This window comes from Priapulus caudatus, unplaced genomic scaffold, assembly GCF_000485595.1.
Source record: "Priapulus caudatus unplaced genomic scaffold, Priapulus_caudatus-5.0.1 Scaffold25, whole genome shotgun sequence".
Taxonomy (NCBI): Eukaryota; Metazoa; Priapulida; class Priapulimorpha; order Priapulimorphida; family Priapulidae; genus Priapulus; species Priapulus caudatus.
Window position 1 is genome coordinate 323,253 of NW_014577086.1, and position 20,141 is coordinate 343,393.

General features: G+C 42.0%; 1 protein-coding gene across 1 annotated transcript in view; it reads right to left on the minus strand.

Moving 5' to 3' along the window:
* LOC106814231 (arylsulfatase H-like) overlaps positions 1–18,140 on the minus strand; it is a 56,241-nt gene extending 38,101 nt beyond the window's left edge. The window contains exon 1 of the mRNA XM_014818533.1: positions 17,656–18,140. Within this exon, the coding sequence (XP_014674019.1) occupies positions 17,656–17,995 (340 nt within the window). The 5' untranslated portion in view covers positions 17,996–18,140. The remainder of the gene's footprint in view (positions 1–17,655) is intronic.
* Between the last annotated feature and the right edge of the window lie 2,001 nt (positions 18,141–20,141).

Below are 20,141 nucleotides of genomic sequence, written 5' to 3' on the forward strand. Positions count from 1 at the left end.
CAAGACACGGCTGTGTTAGCCCAGCCAGGCCTGTGTTCTCCCAACAAGACACGGCTGTGTTAGCCCCGCCAGGCCTGTGTTCTCCCAACAAGACACGGCTGTGTTAGCCCAGCCAGGCCTGTGTTCTCCCAACAAGACACGGCTGTGTTAGCCCAGCCAGGCCTGTGTTCTCCAAGCCAGGGAGCCGTTGTCAGAAACATCATAAAATTAATGCTAATGTTAATGCTAAGATAACACTTACGACTAATGTTAATGTACGAGAGGAGCGTTGACAGAAACACATCGCAGCTATTAGAAAACTTACGATAACAGGAACTTCATCACAAGGCTGCTGATTGGGTGAGAATCGATCACAAAATTCAAATTCATACACATTTATTGTGCATCACAGTAATTTATGCATATTATGATGGCTAACCACATATAAATAATATTTGATGAAAAACGACGCGGTCATGAATTTATTCTGCATGCACAACAAGACAAATTCTCACTGTAACACGAGACGCGAGAGTAGTGGCAAGCGTGGCAAACATTTAAAACAAGAGAACAAATGCCATACGCCATTTGTAAATTAATGTTTTGTTTTGTTTTATGATCGGTAGATAATTAATGATTTTGACGTGTTTTTCAAGAAAAACACACATTTTATTCATTATTATAAAATATTATATCACTATAATTGTAATTCGTAGTTTAAATGTGTTATTTTCAACTTAATATTAAAGTTACGAGAGGGTCTGGGCTCTCGTAATGTGAAGAGGATATTTTCGAGGATTTTTCATTCTCGTAACGTTGCGATGTTTCGATCTGTCAACGGTTACGAGTGGAAGTTAATGTTAAGACTAATGTTAAGACTAATTTTGTTTCTGAAAACGGGCCCCAGGCCTGCATGTGTTCCCCCAGCAAGACACGCCTGTGTTAGCCCAGCCAGGCCTGTGTTCTCCCAACAAGACACGCATGTATTCGTTCCCCCAGCAAGACACGCCTGTGTTCTCCCAGCCAGGCCTGCATGTGTTTCCCCAGCAAGACCTGCCTGTGTTAGCCCAGCCAGGCCTGTGTTCTCCCAGCCAGGCCTGCATGTGTTCTCCCAGCAAGACACGCCTGTGTTCTCCCAGCCAGGCCTGCATGTGTTCCCCCAGCAAGACACGCCTGTGTTAGCCCAGCCAGGCCTGTGTTCTCCCAACAAGACACGCATGTGTTCCCCCAGCAAGACACGGCTGTATTCTCCCAGCCAGGCCTGTGTTCTCCCAGCCAGACACGCCTGTGTTAACCCAGCCAGGCCTGCCTGTGTTCTCCCAACAAAAAACGCCTTGTGTTTTCCTAGCCAGACACGCCTGTGTTTTTTTACCAGACTGGCCTGTGTTTTCCCAGCAAGATCTGCCTACGTTCTCCGGTGTACAGCTTACTGGCCTTTTCTGGTTGATAACTGAAGCCACGACAAACATGCGTGGCAAATAATCAGTTTACACTAAACGGCACCAGTCTAACCATGCAATGGCGTCCTTGTATTTGCTTATAATATTGACACCGAAATTGGCAAAAGCAACATGAATCGTGGCATGAATTATATTTTTTGGGTGTCTAGATTACATAATATAGTAGTAACACGGAATTCATTGATAGACATGCTCTGCTGGTACATAATGCATGCTGCGCTAGTACGTAGTGAATTAACGCATTGCACTTGCACACAATATGCACTTTACAACAGACGAACGACACTGTCGCAGGGTACGACAGGGTGCAAATCTAGTAAATTTTATGTGAAAAGAACAATGCTTGACAAATAATACAATAATAGCATCGTAATAATTTTCGATTACTGCAATAGTATGGGCAATAGTATATTAACAATTGCAATACTATCGCAGAAGTAAAATTGCACCCAATATGCTATAGTCACCCCTGCCTGTAATACAGGCAGAAAATATAGTTTACAGATAAAATAATTGAAAAACCGAAATAGCCAGCCACTGCCTTTACTTGGATCCTGAGATAGCTCATAATCTAATAAATAGGAAAGGAGAATAAAATAACAGGAGAATAGCAAGACCACATAGACACTCATTTCACATTGCATATATAGGCCTATTATTATATATATATAAGGGTTGGAAGAAAAATTATTACCCTTTTGCGCACATAATTGTATACAGCTGCAATATGCCACGTACCTAATGCCTATGACTAAAGGAACATTTGCTCACTAAAAGATAGTACTAATAGTGTCTATATAACCAGTACAACTTTTCCACGCAAGTACAAACAGACCATTCTTCCGCATAAAAAAACCGTTGCGTATTAACATTCAACTGCTCGATATTCCTTCCTGTTAAAAATATGTATGTACACTTTATGACAAATAATAGATAACGTTTTTCCTTCATATTTGCAATGCATTAATAATGCACAGGAGTAAGGTTGCCATTTAGTTTTCCATCGGGAAAAGCTTGTATCTGAAAAAAATCATGTATCCGGGAAAAGCATGTATCCAACTATTCAATAATGAAATACAATAAAACATTCATGAAAAACCTGGTATCTGATGCTGCAGCTTCACTATACTATCCTATTTCAGTGGTTCATAGCTAGCCTTTTGCAAGCTGAAAAGGCCTTTCAGTTCTTACTACTTCTTACTAACATGCTTAGGGACATGCCAACTTGAAAAAAAAGTCCAATCAATATTAGAAAAGTTACCCATTGGTTTAACCATCTTCTAAAAAAGTGCATTGCAAAGTTTCACCACTAAGAGAAACTGAAAAGCAAAACAGAAGTGGGAGATTCACCAAAGAATATAATGCCATTAATTCTATCAAGAGCGTATTAAGTATGCTCTTATGTACTTTTAAAAGTATGTACTTAATACGCTCTTGATTCTATTAACGTACATAGCAAAAGTTGTTAGCTGATGGAGTTACTCGCAGTTAAATAAACCCACAATGACATTTCTCATCTCGCATGAAAAAACATTAGCACTTTGTGATTCCCTAATGACCTCTATGGTTGCGTACGTTGAAATTCCTAAAGCTGGGGGCAGACGAGCGTATTTTTTCGCCCGATCGATTGCGGCGAATTTTAAAATCGCTCAAAAAATTCGCCTGTGTGCCCGTTCACGTCGACGATGATTTAGTACGCCCGTACGACGCCCGTACGAATCGCCCGTATCAAAAATGTTAGATATTTTCAGCCGATTATTTACGCCGGCAGAAGATCCGCTGGAAAATTCGCTCGTCTGCCCGTGTCCAAGGTATTTTGTCGAGCGATCAATTTTTTTAAACCAATCGGACGTGTTGTTGATATCATGTGATGCATCATGTGATCATGTGATTCCGTCGAGTGGCGTACGCGTACGCTCTCAAATTCGCTACGTGTGCCCCTTCGTGATCGGGCGTATAAATTCACTGCCGATTTTAATCGGTGCGATCCGGCAAAAAAATACGCTCGTGTGCCCCCAGCTTAACGCAGCTCTTCTAGTGGCTATAAATCATTACCACAATACTACATAAGAGTGTGACTGTATTCTCAGAAGAACACTTTAACCTTTACATATATTACATATATATTGTATATATTGTACTATATATTATTTACATATTATACATATATATGATATATATTTAATTATATATATATATATATATCATATATATATATACACCATATTATCCATGCATATATCCATCCATCCGCCCGTCCGTCCATCCATCCATTCCTCTCTCTACCTGCCTGCATTGCCTGTCTGCTTGTTTACCTGCCTCCCTGCCTGCCTGTGCCTACTTGCCTGCCTGCTTTGCCTGCCTGCCTGCCTGCCTGCTTGCCTGCCTGTCTGCCTGCCTGCCCAGCGACTTTATCTATCTACCTACCTACTACTTATAAAGCCATCTACTCACCTAACCATTCTCTCTCTCTCTCTCTCTCTCTCTCTCTCTCTCTCTCTCTTCTCTCTCTCTCTCTCTCTCTCACATAACGCGTGCGCGCACACGGCCGAGTTGCCTTTCTGTTCCCCCCACACATATATATCTATATCTATTATGTACTCTTGATATATGATAAGGAATATTATTATATATATATATATATATATAATCATATATATATATTATATATATATATTATATATAACTATAAGCCAGCTATGTGTCTGTGACAGTAATCAAACAATCAAAGAGGTAGTTTGCCACCTCGTGCATGCATGTAATTAATTTGCATTCGTACACACACTCAATACCAAGATCGATCTATGAATAATCACGAAATATAATTGCACATGATCACTCACGTGACATGAATAATGAAAGTGTAAAATGAACAATGAATAATGCACATGATCAGGCAATGAATTAGTCACCCTCCAGGACTACTACTAGCTAGGGCAGCGTGATAATGTGTTTTGGCAATTTGTGCATGAGTCAGATGTGACAGGTAGAACCATCGATCGATAATTGTTTGTTAAGACAATATACTGTATTTCAATTAACGTAATTGAGTTTTGGTCAGTTAAAAGCAATAATTCTACACAGCATGTCTACATGCAGTCGACTTTGTGCTAAAGACCCACTGTCACACTTAATTCTAAATCACTTTAACCTTGATCGCAAGTAGCTTTAGTCAAGATAGCAGCTATATAATAATATAGCTATATTATATATACAATATTATATATATATATATATATATATAATTATATATATATATATATATATAGTACTATATATATATATATATCCAGTTTTGCCTGCCCTACATTTCATCACTTCAGCTTGTCTAATATAAACTACATAAAGACAGGCAGCCGCAGTCAATCATCAATCAATCAATGTGTGAGCGAGCTAGATGAAATTATATATATATACACTTCTTTCAATTTATTTCTATCATGTACTCGGAATGATGATGACGATGACACACACACAGGCACGCGTACGCTCGCGCACGCATGCGCACACGCCCGCACGCATGCGCACACGCACGAAAATGCATATACACATAATATAATTCAGGGGTCGAATTAGCCGCTAGCCCGCTAGCCCGGGACTAGTAATTGTTTGGAAGGGCTAGTTAAAGGCCAGGCTGGCTTGCCCGTCGGGCAAGTAAACAATTCCAGACCAGATTTCGTAATTCCGCCCGTTTTAGGATATGATCAGTGTATGATTAATGGGAATTTAATTGCGGTTTGTGAGCATTCAAATTCAGTCCACTATACCCTCAGAAAGCATCTTGGAGCATTCGTGAGATCAATCATTTTCCCGCGCAACCACTAGGGGGGAGCCTATCGACATCATACTTTTAAGGGCTAGTTGAAAACCAGAAGGGCTAGTACAAACCTTACCTTACTAGCCCTTCGGGCTAACTTGCATATTGTCCTTATTTATACCCCTGATATATATATATGTGTATGCATATATGCATATGAAATCACTATAATATAATATATTATAATAAAAAATAAAAAATATTATATAATATAATATAATGTAACACAGTATAATTATAATAGCCTGTAAATAACAGCTCAGCGTTATTGTGACGGAGCAGTTCAACAAGTCCGTAACCAAGCAGCCCTATAACGCACTGGCCTACAATCGTTCGTGCCCTTTACACACAGTCACGCTTCCTTCAGTACGCACAGGCCTGCTAGGCCAGGTTTCATGTTACAGGTTAGATGGAAACATATAGACAGTGCCATCCATCTTCCCAACGTTCTGTCCCGAAATTTTCAAATTGCTGATAAAAAATGAGAATTGCTGATAATCTGTGCTGCGGCGGAGCACCACTGGCTATAAAGCCCGGCGCACACGTGAGTAATTTTACTCAAGTAAAATGACGCCCGAGTCAAAATACTCACGCGTAATATTTTCAGCGTTCGCCGCACACGTGAGTAAAATTACTTAAGGAATAAGTGGTAATGCAGATCACGTGACTGTGCGCAGCCAATACTGGGCGCACAATGATTTAAACGCATGCGCTGTGATTACCAGTAAATTTACTCAGCGCGCGCGCACACGTTGAGTAAAATTATCAAACACCTTTGATATATATTGAGTAAAATGACGCATGCGTCAAATAACTCAACGAAAATCCGCCGCACACGTGAGTAAAATTACTCACGTGTGCGCCGGGCTTTAGCACGGACAACTAGCGTAAATATATGCTCTATTACATATGAGAGTGATTGATTATGTTTTGTACACCCTGAGAATTTGCGTCATGGACTAGCGTAAGATTTGATCAGGAGTGTCATAATATATATCTATATTATGACACTCCTGATTTCATGTATACTGTGCCAGCATCTAGCATACACATTTCGCATTTAAGTCAATTAATTACCGTAAAAAAAGTGTTGACTTTGTACAAATAGCAACGTGAAATGTGCAAGCCAGTGGTGGTATTTGTGTGTACCATTGATCTCAGTGAGGCACTTGAACTACCAGGCTATACGGACGCCGATTCTCTGAGACTGACAGAGTGCATGGTGTCCTCACCATATGACGCACGCGAGAGAACAGTTGCCAAACGAGCAAACAAACAGATAGAGAGACAGAGAGTCAGACAGACAGACCAACACACGCAGGCACACACACACACACACACGCACGCACGCACGCACGCACGCACGCACGCACGCACGCACACACACACACACACACACACACCACACGCACACGCTCGCGCACACACACACGCACACACACACACGCACACGCGCCCGCGCGCGCAAACACGCACACAGTCAGACAGACAGGCAGGCAGACAGGCAGGCAGGCAGATCGACAGACAGACAACAAGACAAATAAACAAGGAGAGCAACAAAGCGAGAGACGGAGGGGGAGCATTCTATCAGCATTCACTGCTGACATATGGCTTCATCAACTAGCTGGGCTTTACAAGTCTCAAGGATTACCGAGTGTGTATATATATACTCGCCACTGCACTGCTCCCGCCTCACATTATTGTGAGATGTGGGGGTGATGATGAAACAACAAAAGCATCACAAGAGTGCAGTTTAGCGGCTGAGCGCGTGCCCTGGCAGCAATTAGATATACACTCGATTTTCAACCACTTTTACAATGAGTCCCAAGCGATGCTAACTCCATCATCACGGTATAGAGGAAATACACGCCACTGCTTTAGCAATTCAGATATACAGCACCAAGTACTCTGCAGTAACCTTCTTGCATCACAGACACGCACAAGATACACAAATCACAATACGTGGGGCACGCAAATTTCGTCGTCAGGACAAAAATTGTGATATAGAACGAACTTCAACAAAGCAATTCACTAAAATTATAATTTAACATGTGATAATGTCAAACGACGCTCGCTACTACGAAGCGTGGGTACGCTAGCTGGTATGCGGGTATATCTGAAATTCTACCCCTCAACAACGCGTTCTTTACATAACCCGTAACCCGAAAGATTAACGTACTATCTAATAAAACCACTCAGCTGCACACAAATAAGCCGCTTGTGATTAGGTGTTACAAGCGGCAACACAGCTTACACAATGGAAATTCTTATTTATATATTACAATGCATTATTTTCGGCACTGTAACTACGCTCATATTGCTATAGTTTATCTAAATATGGTGAGCCAAATATTCAGCAAAGGAACGCCTGTAGACGGACTTCAACAGAATTCTCATTATAGTCTGTATTATTGAAATAGTTATACCAGTGCTTATATTTATAATATTGAGAGAGAAATTGGACTGGCCTGAGTCACTGATAGCTGACCCTAAAACTACGACTATGTCAACTCTTCTGCCACGCCAGTTTTCATGTAATCGCTGCAACAGTGAATTGAGCCCCGGCCTCCCTGGATCACGTCCCTTTATTATGTCCCTGGATTACGTCACACCACAGTGCTCTAGCAACCAGCGTATGGCTTCTTCGCATCTCAGAAGAACGTGTGCTGCAGGACAGCGAGCATTCCTACATGCCTCCCACACCCGCACGCCCGTTGTTGCCGTGACTGGAGTTTTCAGTAGCTAATAAGCCGCTTGTTGACGCTGCTCGCGCAAAAATACCGCGCCGCAGATATCTAAGCATTAATTTCTTCTCTGCTGCAAGAGCGGCAGCAGCGTCTGCATCCACATTCCCCCCCCCCACACCCGACGAAGCACATTTCTGCGAGGAGTAGAGTTACGCTGTAGCAGGCATCATGAGATAACGAGAACGACTGCTAAACACATGCACACAGCTGTACTGCGTCATGCGCGTACTATCAAGAGTCCATTTATAATAGAAAATTGTCTATTATGGACTCTTGGTATTATAGAATGCAAGAACCACGAAAACTCCCTGTAAAATTCGTTCTTATACACTTATCGCTACATGTGTCGGCAAGATACGGTGCAGTATGCTTTGGCCTGCACTCGCTGGTCTGCATTTGTAAACTTGAAGCAAAATATACAATTTAAATTCACGTATTATACCTAAAATTGCTACTTTGTTTTAGCTCTAGTTGTGCTGGCTTTCTGTCCTTCTACGTCGAACTTTGCAGGGGCACTAGGAATCATTGCCGTACTGCTTCCACCACGACACCCAAAAACTGTCAATATCCACAACGAAAATCCTTGCTAACAAGTAGCTCTATAGCCCCTTGGTCTGCGGCTTTCATCCTACTTACTCGGCCTACTGTACTGTGCTGATGGAAGCAAGACTGAATCAATACGAGATTCGTATATATGGTGAATTTTTAAGCTAATCTGTATACAATCAAAAGACCTCAGCGGCGCATGAGGTACACCTAGTAGGCCGCTGAAGTAAGCAGGTGCAGGCTTCATTAACCAAGCAGACACCACTCTTACAAAGGTTATAGAGATTTACATGAGCGCCACTTATATATATATATATATGCAGCTCCTGATATGCAGTGAGGTGCTTCATGCTTGCTCGCCGCGGCACGTGCACCCCCGCAGATAATTGCTCTGCATATACCTATAGGGCATATAGGCTCCGCCCGCTCAACCACGCCATTGTGAAACGCTGTGAACGGTCTATACAGCCAATCTACATAACCGCACAGAAGCTCGTCAAATTCCATAATAAAAATACACTTATACTTGTGAATATTTAATAACGTTGACATCGTTTCATTTGGGTATAAATTTCCTAACCGTATGTACGTAAATGCGGACAGAACATACTCTTTCAGGATTTTAAAACATATGTACATGCATCTACGGAAACGGGAACAGAATGTTTTCTCGATGACCCACCGTGTGTTATTTCTGCGCCCATTTATTTACAAGAACATGCCACAACATGATTCAAGTTACTACATCAATACTTCGCGGAATTCTTTGCGTGCACATGGATTTTACTACTCATCTGCCTTGTCTATACTGTTGTTTTACAGTTGACTTTATGTACAGTTAGTGCAGTAAGCGCGAGAAACGTGTTGGGTGGGGGTAAGTAAGATGCACAGATTTGTAAATTTTGGATTTTCTACTATACTACGAAATACAGCAATGGAATAACACGGCGCCTGGAAAACAACACAGGGACAGATACACAGCATTCAATCAGAATATCGGAGCGGTCATGCAAAATTAATCTGAACTATATAAACCAAATTGCAAGACATGTAGAAACAGTCAGTGAGGCTGTCAGACCATACACACGGATCGAGACAAGCAGCCGGCGACATTCAGCAGAACAATTACATTAATTAGAATAATAGGTATGCGACCGTGGTCACAGCGCCTGAGGATATGCGGTGAGGCAGGCAGACAGCAACGACCAGCCATGCTGGAAGTCCTCAGGGTTTCCCCAACACAGACACGATTGATCCTCGCCTTCGAATCGATGTATATAATGACTGCCGCTGGACTCGCAGTCGTTAGCGCGCGCACGCGTATACATACATGCTCGTCTTAGCGCTTGCGACAAGTTATTGACGAATACTGGCAATTGCTTGATGAAGGCCAATGAATTTTAATGGCAGGTTAATTGCCGCGTCCAGAGTGGGGCATGCATGATTAGCGTGCATGTTATGCACACAGCGCATTCACACAAGAGTGCGTGCTACGCTCGCATGCGCGCGTACATGTTAGCGGTACAAGACGTTATATGTCCGGTGAAAATCTGCGGGGGGACTATAGTGGGTTGCCGGATAGAGCAATTTCCCAGATAGACACACTCACACACACACGCGCGCACACACGCACGCACGCACGCACACACGCGTGGTATATTGTTGTGTCTACACGTGACGCGCATAATGTTGTGCGAAGTAGGTTTCCTCTATGCCCCGGGCTACTGCAAATATCAATTTTTACCCTTTAACGCAAACGCCACTGCGACTTTCTCTTCTTACTCGACATTGTTGAACATTTCATGATGAATATGGGGTCGGGAAAACTAGCGTGACTGTTTCGAACCTGAAACTGATCAATGCCGGTTGGGCTAATAAAGTTCTAATAAAGTGAGACATTACTTTCCTTTTTGTCAAATTCCGGAAACGTCCGGATGTTACAAATAGATATTGCACCCTTTACTGTATATGTCTATGCGCGCATGCCTATATATATTTATTATATATATATATATAGATCATGAGTACATAATGGGATCATAATGGGGGGAGGGGGTAATAATCTCCCATTATGTACTCTTGATATATGTATATATATATATATGTCGTGTGTACGTGTGTTTCAGTACATTCACTTAAAGGAATAATATAGGTCCATTGATTATGCAATGTTGACGAATGCTAGAGTAACTGGCACCTTGTGTAGTTAATAAGTACATTACCTTATAGCCAAACGCGTAGTAGTTTGTCCAATATCACTGCTGGTTACTAAGAAATGTCTAATTCAAATCCGCAGTCCAAAAATCTGTTGTTTACAGTTTCAAACCGCTGCCGGCGAAGCGGGTGTGATACAGATTTATAGTGCACCGGACATTTTCGCACGCATGCTCGGCCGTACGCAATGCTATCATCAGTGATTTAGTAAACATGGACGCTCGTGATAAGGAACTTTTTGTCATGGCATGTCCACGTGCGTCCGTGATTAGTACGTGTGTTTTACTCTATTTCCATGTTTATATAGTCCGTGGCCGTGGTTACACCGCTGCATGACACCTCCGTTTCATCTGGCGTCCAAAACATACGGGCCGCACAAATGTTTACGTCATCGCTTGACTCCTGGATGACATTTACGGCACGTAAATGATACGTTGATACATATCAACAACCGATTTCAAGTCTTGTTTGTAATATGATATTGTGTGTTGTCAGTGATATTGGACAAACTAATACGCGTTTGGCTATAAGATAATGTACTTATTAACTATACACAAGGTGCCAGTTACTCTAGCATTCGTCAACATTGCATAATCAATGGACCTATTATTCCTTTAAATACACAAGGTGCCAGTTACTCTAGCATTCGTCAACATTGCATAATCAATGGACCTATTATTCCTTCATATACTTTATATTCCTCCTATTATACTTTCAGAGTAATGGTCCGGCCTGGTCGCCGACTACGCCCTCCTGCTACTACGATCGGACAGCGCGGGTCACGCGATCCATCCCCAAAACAGCTGACTGCGCGCTGACTGGTCCGTCGCTGTCAGATCAGCAGCTTCCAGAAGAAAACCACCCGGCTCGATTGCCTTTGCATCTGTCTAGTTGTAAATTATTTACAAGCTCATCGTAAATACGCCGTTCCAGTTACACATGTAATACGCAGCCACGCACGGGGGAGGGAAGCTGTGCTGGGCGGATTGACGACTCGCAAATAGAACGCCTTCAACGGCGGCGAAAAACGCGTGTATGTGTTTATTTTAAGCTAAACTAAGGATTAGTTTAAACCAGCATGCAGAGCTTGAAATTATTTACGTTTTAATCTGTGTATGGTACACATCTCATCTTATATTACGGTTTCAGTTGGGGTTAGTCACACATCGCAAATATCCAACGAGGCAGCGTTGAACGTGTTCAGTCGGTTGAGGCCAAGAAGAGACCAATCAAGAACTGACCAAAGGTATAGGTCACCGACTCACCATAGACTCTCTTTTGTTTCTACAGATTTAGGTGACATTAATAACGATACGTCTTTGTGGTATTGACGAAATCCCGCTGTCCATTGTGGTGAGATTTCGGGATCCTGTGACTTGGCTTACCAAAGACATCCGGACTGCTTGCCTACCCACATGACGTCATGATGCGATGATGATCGATGCCACGCCGTTTAATCAACCACTTTCATTTTTAATGAGCCTTTACCGACATCGCAGTAAGCACTAAGCAGCATGCCGACAGTAGAAATCCCCTGCGCACACGTATACATCGTGCATCCAGTCTGATGCAATGCACGCAACTAGTTTTAACTATGTACGCAAGAGACGCGGCCACCACTCCACAGCACCCTAATACGTGTTCATCTCCCCGACGTGTCATTTCTCCCGGCACCATCCTATTCGAACTCAGCCGACGGCACGCTACACAAGAGTTCGCACTCGCAGCGTTTCGACACAGCGATGAACGAACAATTTGTAGCTGATGTAAAACAATCGTTACTGTTCGTCGCTTAAAGGGGCGGTCAGCTAACAGACGAGCTCTCTACAAGCAGCGCATGAGTCACGCAATTCAAACGAACAGGAAAACGCCGGCTATCAACGGCATTACTTCAAGTTTGGGTAGGAAACAGAAACATACATTTGGAAAAGGTTCCTATGCACGGATAGCGCTAATATGTAGATAGTTTTTCCAGGCGTGCATCACATAGAGACCTCTGTGTTATGCTTTCCTGATTTCTCTATAGAACGTGTACGCGCATCTTCCCCACCCAGCCATAACGTCATTCGCGTAGGGATGTCAGCCCCTCCACCTCAACGGGTCTTCGCGCGTACAAGCATTAGCCACACATGATACTCGGGAGTATGCAAAATGTATGTACACACGCTCTAGCACAAGTGCACAACACATGCTCTGGTTGTCTAGCACGATGTATCGCGCGCGAGTATCATTTCTGCACGGCTGACACATATAACCATGAATAAGCTAGCTAGCTGCGCATTCACTCATCATTCAGCACACATGAAGTATGCTCATGCACATGCTTCGATCCGAAACGTCCCAGGCGGCCGGCACAAACCGCCCGGACAGTTTATTAGCGGTTGAAGCATTTACATGTAATTTATGACATTTAATGTCCGCTAAGCAGTCACTGTAAGTAACATTCTGGGGCTGGGGCCCGTTGTCAGAAACAAAATTAGTCTAATATGAGTAAATTAGCGTAATAACGCAATATCAGCTCGTAATATTTTGCGTAATGGGATTCATCAGCAAATCTACGAGCGATTCTATGATGGATAAAATTTTACCAACAGATGTATTATCAGATTTACCAGCGGTTTTACTAATTAATGCGTTTGGGATTTGTAGATTACCGTTTAGATATACCAGCACAAACACATTTACCATATTTACCAGCCCATTTACCAGAATTAATTACCAGCACATTTACATGATTTACCAGCACATGCATTAACCAGATTTACCAGCACATTTACCAGATTTACCAGCACATTAACCAGATTTATCAGAACATTTACCAGATTTACCAGCACATTAACCAGATTTACCAGCACATTAACCAGATTTTACCAGCAATTTACAATTACCAGAACATTTTACAGACTTATCAGAACATTTACCAGATTTACCAGCACATTTACCAGATTTATCAGAACATTTACCTAGACTTTACCAGCACCACTTTACCAGATTTACCAGACATTTACCAGATTTACCAGAACATTACCAGATTACCAGCACATCTATACCCAGATTTATCAGAACATTTACCAGATTTACCAGCACATTATTTACCACAGATTTACCAGTGGATTTACCAGTGGATTTAGGACCAGCGAATTTCCTAATGGAATTATTAGCGAGTGACAACAGATATTAAATCAGGGCTGTTAATCAACATCTACTAACAGCCCGCATGATGATACTGTGACAAATCTCTAGCAGGCTATAACAGCAGGGGGTTTCTCTAAAGGGATGCAGAGCCAGGGGGTCGATACGGAATTTTAAAAGCAAAGATCGAGTACACTTTCCTGCTTATTGCTATACTGAGCTGCTAGAGCTGTTATTAAACCGCCATTGCGCACCTACGGTAGACGCCTAATAGATGTCTAGAAAGCATGAAGTAAGATTAGTATTGATGAAAAATTATGCCATTCTGTCAAGTGACGTAGCCATGGTAACTGGTCCACTGTGTTTGTGTGTAAGGGATCAGACAAACTTGCTGGAAATTCGAATTATGTATCTGGCAAGTTTCGTGTGCGGTCTGGACATTGAATCTGTTAGCATTCATGAAGAAAGTGCATGTTGTGCATGCACTGAAACATTCTATGTATTTTTTTAAATTTGTGAATCCTGCTTTTTCAGGCCTGCTGACCAATGCTGTCCAGTATTGCAAAACACCTATATACAACTTAGGTAAACTGAAAGCTGAGAGGGTCTATGTATCCCAGGGTACTGCCAGAACGTACCCTGGGTATGGTCCGGTATACCGGAACGTACCCTGGTACTATCTAATATGCCGGACCGTACCTCGCCTACTCCACTAACGAGTCTAGGGAGTCGCCTACGCCTACTCCCTAACCCTAACCATATCAGATAGTTACCTCAGGTACATATATGTCACCTACGCCTACGCCTACTCCCTAACCCTAACCATATCAGATAGTTACCAGGGTTCGATCGTTCCGATATATCGAACCGTACCCAGGGTACCCTCCGATAGTACCCTGGGGGACATAGACCCTATGAGCGTAACTGACACAAAATGGACGGCAGAGATCTTCCTTCTGTTACTTTACTCACACTCACACTTGCCCTCTAATGTATGCACAATGACAAATACAAAATGATGCATGAAGAATGCAAGATGTCTAGATGCACTCTCCCACATCACCGCCCTTCACACTAACAGTAAAAACAACAGCAGCTGGGAATTTGTAACCGATCACGAACTGCGACTTAAGAAGGCGACACACGTTTGAAGAACCACTAAATACTTTTAAGTTGCAGTGACATTAAGCTAACAGCTGCCATAGGCATATAAGCAACTTCACTCCCCATGAACACGGGCACAGTTAATAACGATGTGGGCTTAAATCACTTACACAAGACCTATAGCCAGACGAATAGTGTACTTGGTAAATATGTACGACACTGCACGTCACAACACACATTTCTGTGCATGGCTCTCCGCGTAAGCATCCCAACAGACAGTCCGCTGCGCAATTTGTGTAACATCACCAGAAGCTATACTCGTCAATCCTCTCGTGGTATGATCCCATTATGTGTACTGTACACGGGGAAAAGAAAGTAAGGATGGCTATAGCATCACTACGCGTCACAGACTTCACTGATCAATGTTGGCTTCAGATGGCCACTCTTGGATTCTATGTCTTTCATACTCAATCCGAACAACACTAGCCTAGAAAAATCACACATCTCACTAAAATTCAAAGGTCTTCCACTCTTCGCATCCACCCATAAAATCATGCACAGTGTTGCACACACATCTAGATATAAGCATTAGCTGAAGTCTGGATAAAACAGCCGTATAGGCTGTCATACAGTTTTGCACGTTTAAACCGACCATAATTACCATATCATATGCACAGATGCTCCAGAATCATAAAATCCTTAGCAGAGACTAGTTTTTAGCCACACATAGAGCAAGCTTCCTTAGTAGTTTTAATTACCGTCGGTGACAAGACAAGATTACCAAAACTTTCATCTGTGTGTCTCTCTTACTAACAACTATGACAGCTCATAAACTGCAAGGTGTAACTTGTTTATAATTACCCTTCTGGGTCATAACTGATGACTACCCATAGGCCTTACTGCTGAAATGTCGCATACCTGTGAAGCCTGGTTGTAATACACGCAGAAATTTTTTAAAATAATATTTTGACAATTTCACAATTCTCATTTTATTATTCATAATTTCCCAAGTCAATAAATTTCAGCAAGTTTATAAAAGTTACAAAACAACCCATGTTTGGATATAAATAGAGCACCTCAAATGTCAAAATTAAGAAATGTCACTTAGCATAAGGGGGCAGTGGACTTGGGGATTTCATATTCTGCAAGTATAGTTGCAGGCTATGGCCATACAGCTCATAGCCTCATAGGTGTAAACATTTTCTTCATCTCATTATTCAAAAATAAAATTATGCAATTATGAATCATGTAGATTGAGCTCCTAAACAGCCAATGTCACCCAGCACTAAGTGTCCTTTACAGAATTAGCTTAAAAAATAAGTCTCATACTGCACGTAAATACACTACTCTCAACGTTTTTGCATCACAACCAGCTGCAAAATATAATTGCAAATAATATAGGTGTGCAAGATACTTGTGAAGAACAAGCATACAAGATGGGTTATATATATACAAATGTTCTAGTGGTCCGGAGTGTAATTTGGTCTGCAAAATATTGTACTATGCTATATATTTTAAGGGGTTTCTAGTAGATGCACAGATGAAGGCATGAGAACCTCACAAAGATTACAGAACATTTGAGACTTTGAGGTTAAAAATGGTGAGGTAACATGCTAGCTGTGAAAACAATTTTGTTGCAATTTTGGCCTTTAAAGAAATTACTCTATCTTTATGAGAAAATATATTCCTGAACAATATGCAGAGATTTTAAGATTTTGTTCAACTTTGAATGAACATATATAATAACATCAATAAACTCTGTTCACACAAACCTAGCTGGAACAGTGCAGCATACACAAATGTATGGATAGGCTGTTTGCCGTGCGCCTAATCATAGTTACAACTGTCATTGCTATATTTTATAGATTCATATATACCAATAATCGCCAATAATACTTTTTAAATATAACACTTCCTATTCCAGTGTTCGTGTAAAAGATTTGATGTTATCTAGCTTGTGATATAAAAATGAATGTAAGTCTTGGGTGCCATATACTACCATATGGTTCTACTGAAATTATTGGTAGGTGGCTTTACCATATTTCTGCAAGCTAGTCGCACAGAACAGCATAATCGTTATAGGTTTGCAAATACGTGATTCTCACACGTACAATCACCATCCTGTAAGTAGGGTACAATAGAATATCAGAAGTTACCTAATAGGTAAATTATGAGAATCAGCAACTTATAAGGGCATACTATTATACTAAGGCTCGAGTCAGATCAGTTCATGGCGAAACATATCAAAAACGTAAACAAAAGAATATGGCCCAAAAGCAAAACACTGAATGGCTGGACTTAGCACTAGCAGTGCACATGTATGCAGTCACTGGCACACAGGTTGCATTGCACGGCAACTACTCACACAAAACTGCAAACTGGCTCAGGACTACATTAGGACCCCAGTACATACGTTATCATTAACCTTAGCTATAACTATAATACAATCTGATACATTGCTGGTGGTGATAACAACGATATGATGCACTGGGGTTCAAAAGTATAGTCTAGAGCCAACTCATACGAACTCTTCTGACATTTCCACGCCAGATTGCAGTGGCAATTAACTACAGACGGGTAGAGACTATACATTAGCACCCTACCTGATTAACCGTAGTGACACTTAGATTATATATATACTATAGTAAACACTTACCCGAGCGGATGGGATATCTTCCTGTCAAAAATGCAGCTCTGCTTGGAGAACATACAGAACTGGCAGCAAGATGATGTGTGAATTTGACACCCTTGGTCGCAATACTGTCTATGTTAGGAGTTCTTATCGTATCATTACCAGTCATGCCGACGTCGCCATAGCCAAGGTCATCAGCCATCATAATAATAATGTTAGGTCGCTTTGTATGACTAGTAGTAGTAGTAGTACTATACGTAGAAGCACTAATAATATGTTCCGACGGATTAGGATGAGCCACATTGACTTCGCCACAGACCAGGCTCAACAGCAGAACAGAGATCAAAATCAACTCAGGCCACATGATTGCACTGAACTATTAGGCTACCGTAGACAGCGACAGAGAGATAAATCGGGTTGAATAGACAGAAAAGGTCATAATAGAAGAAGAAACCTAACAGAACAACTCACACACAACACAACACGTTTCACGCCGGTTACGCGCGAGCCTCGTTCTCAGTTCTCACTTCTCATCCGCTTCTGGGACCCGGCAGGGCGGTTGTGATCATGACGGCATCCCGACTATGTACACCAAATTATACCAGAACCCAAAAGATCATCGTTCCTACAAATTCCCAGTAAGTTTCTATTGATGCGGAGACTAGCAATAGGCTAATCCTTTCACATAAATATTTTGAATTTTTATTGTGTAAAGACTCCCATGACTGAGTGTCTTTCGTCGAGCTGCGATCGAGCCCCCCTCCAGTTGCAACATCAAAGCGATTGCGGCACCAATCAAAGCGGATGCGGTTCTTTGCAATTTATATTCACGTGTTTAGACACACCAAATTTCCACGATAAACATTCGCCACAAGGTCACGTTGAACAACATATCCGAGTTATATAAATATATGTGTGGCCATACTATAATTCATTCCATTTTCTGCGAAAAATTACGCATTGATTTCCTATAGTATATGGAAATCGCGAAGGACGAATTACGCGAACACGCACATGTATGCCATCAAGGAGGGGGGGTAAGGTGGGGTACTGTTCACAGTTCACAGTGAAAATAAACTGCTTTTCACATTTCACAGTGAAAATAATGCTCTTTTCACATTTCACAGTGAAAATAATGCTCTTTTCACAGATCACGGGGATAATCCAGTTTACAGCTAAAATTTCAGACTCATAAGATAAGGTCATAGAAGTATACAAGTGTATTTATTGACTAACAACACTTCTAAAAATCAAAAATACGCTTGCGCAGTAGTCATGTTTATATAAATACATGTGTGTGTGTGCGTGTGCGTGTGTGCGTGTGTGTGCAGGGGCGTGTACAGGATTTGAACCAGGGGTGGTCTAACCGTAACCCAAACTTGCGAGCACGCGAAGGGGGGGGGTCTGGGGGGCCCTACCCCAGAAATTTTTTGAAATTAGACTCCCTTCAATGCGTTTTCTGCGCGAGCAAGGTGGGGTCGGACCCATCTGGACCCCCCCCCCCCGTACACGCTCCTGGGTTGTGTGCTGTGTGTTGTGTGTGTGTGTATGTGTCGGTGTGTGTGTGTGTGGTGTGTGGTGTGTGTGGGTGTGTGTGTGCTGTGTGTGTGTGTGGTATTATATATAATATCTTCCATAATGTTCTTCTGCAGTTGCGGGGGGCCGCGGGCATGCCCCCCGGGAATTTTTTTAAAATCTAGCGTTAATATTTTGGTGCATTCTGGTGAATTTTGAGGCCTGTGACCGGTTTCTGGAAACCGATGCAAACCGGCCTAAATCCGCGCCTGACATGCATGGATTCACGAGGAAAAAGACCTCTTATTCACAGTTCACAGACTAAATAAAAGCTAAATCACGCTTCACGCAAGGTGGTCCATTCAGAGTTCACAGACAAAATAAATTGCAATTCACAGTTCACGAGGTATAAAAACGGCCGATCACGTTTCACGAAAATACCCTTACGGTAGGGGCACACGAGCGATTTACCCACCCTGCCTATTTACCCACCCTGCCGATTTACCCACCCTGCCACCCACCCACCCTGCCTGTTACCCACCCTACAATTACCCACCCTGCCTGTTGTGTAAACCAAGGATCGAGCTGAATATATTCATCATTGACTTCTTTGTGTAAATAAACGACCTAGCTCCTATGGGGGAAATGAAACCATGATAGAGAAACAATGACGCAGTACGATTGTTTCGTAAACAATGTACATAGCCATCGAGAACGTGAGGTATTTCTTGGTACGGAAACTACTGCATCATTTTATATTATTGTAACAGATTAAACATATATATATATATATGAAACGGGATATTATATAATTATTGGAATCGATCCACTCACACAGACGGCTTTGGAAACATGCGTGTCCATCAGAATTTATTTTTCTATGCAGCCGCGTGCGTGGCGCTTCTAAAGTTTGGAAAAGGAGCTGTATCAGAGTAAGTTTTGTAAATCATACTCATAGAGCTAGGCCTAACGGATTTTATATTATAATTGTCATT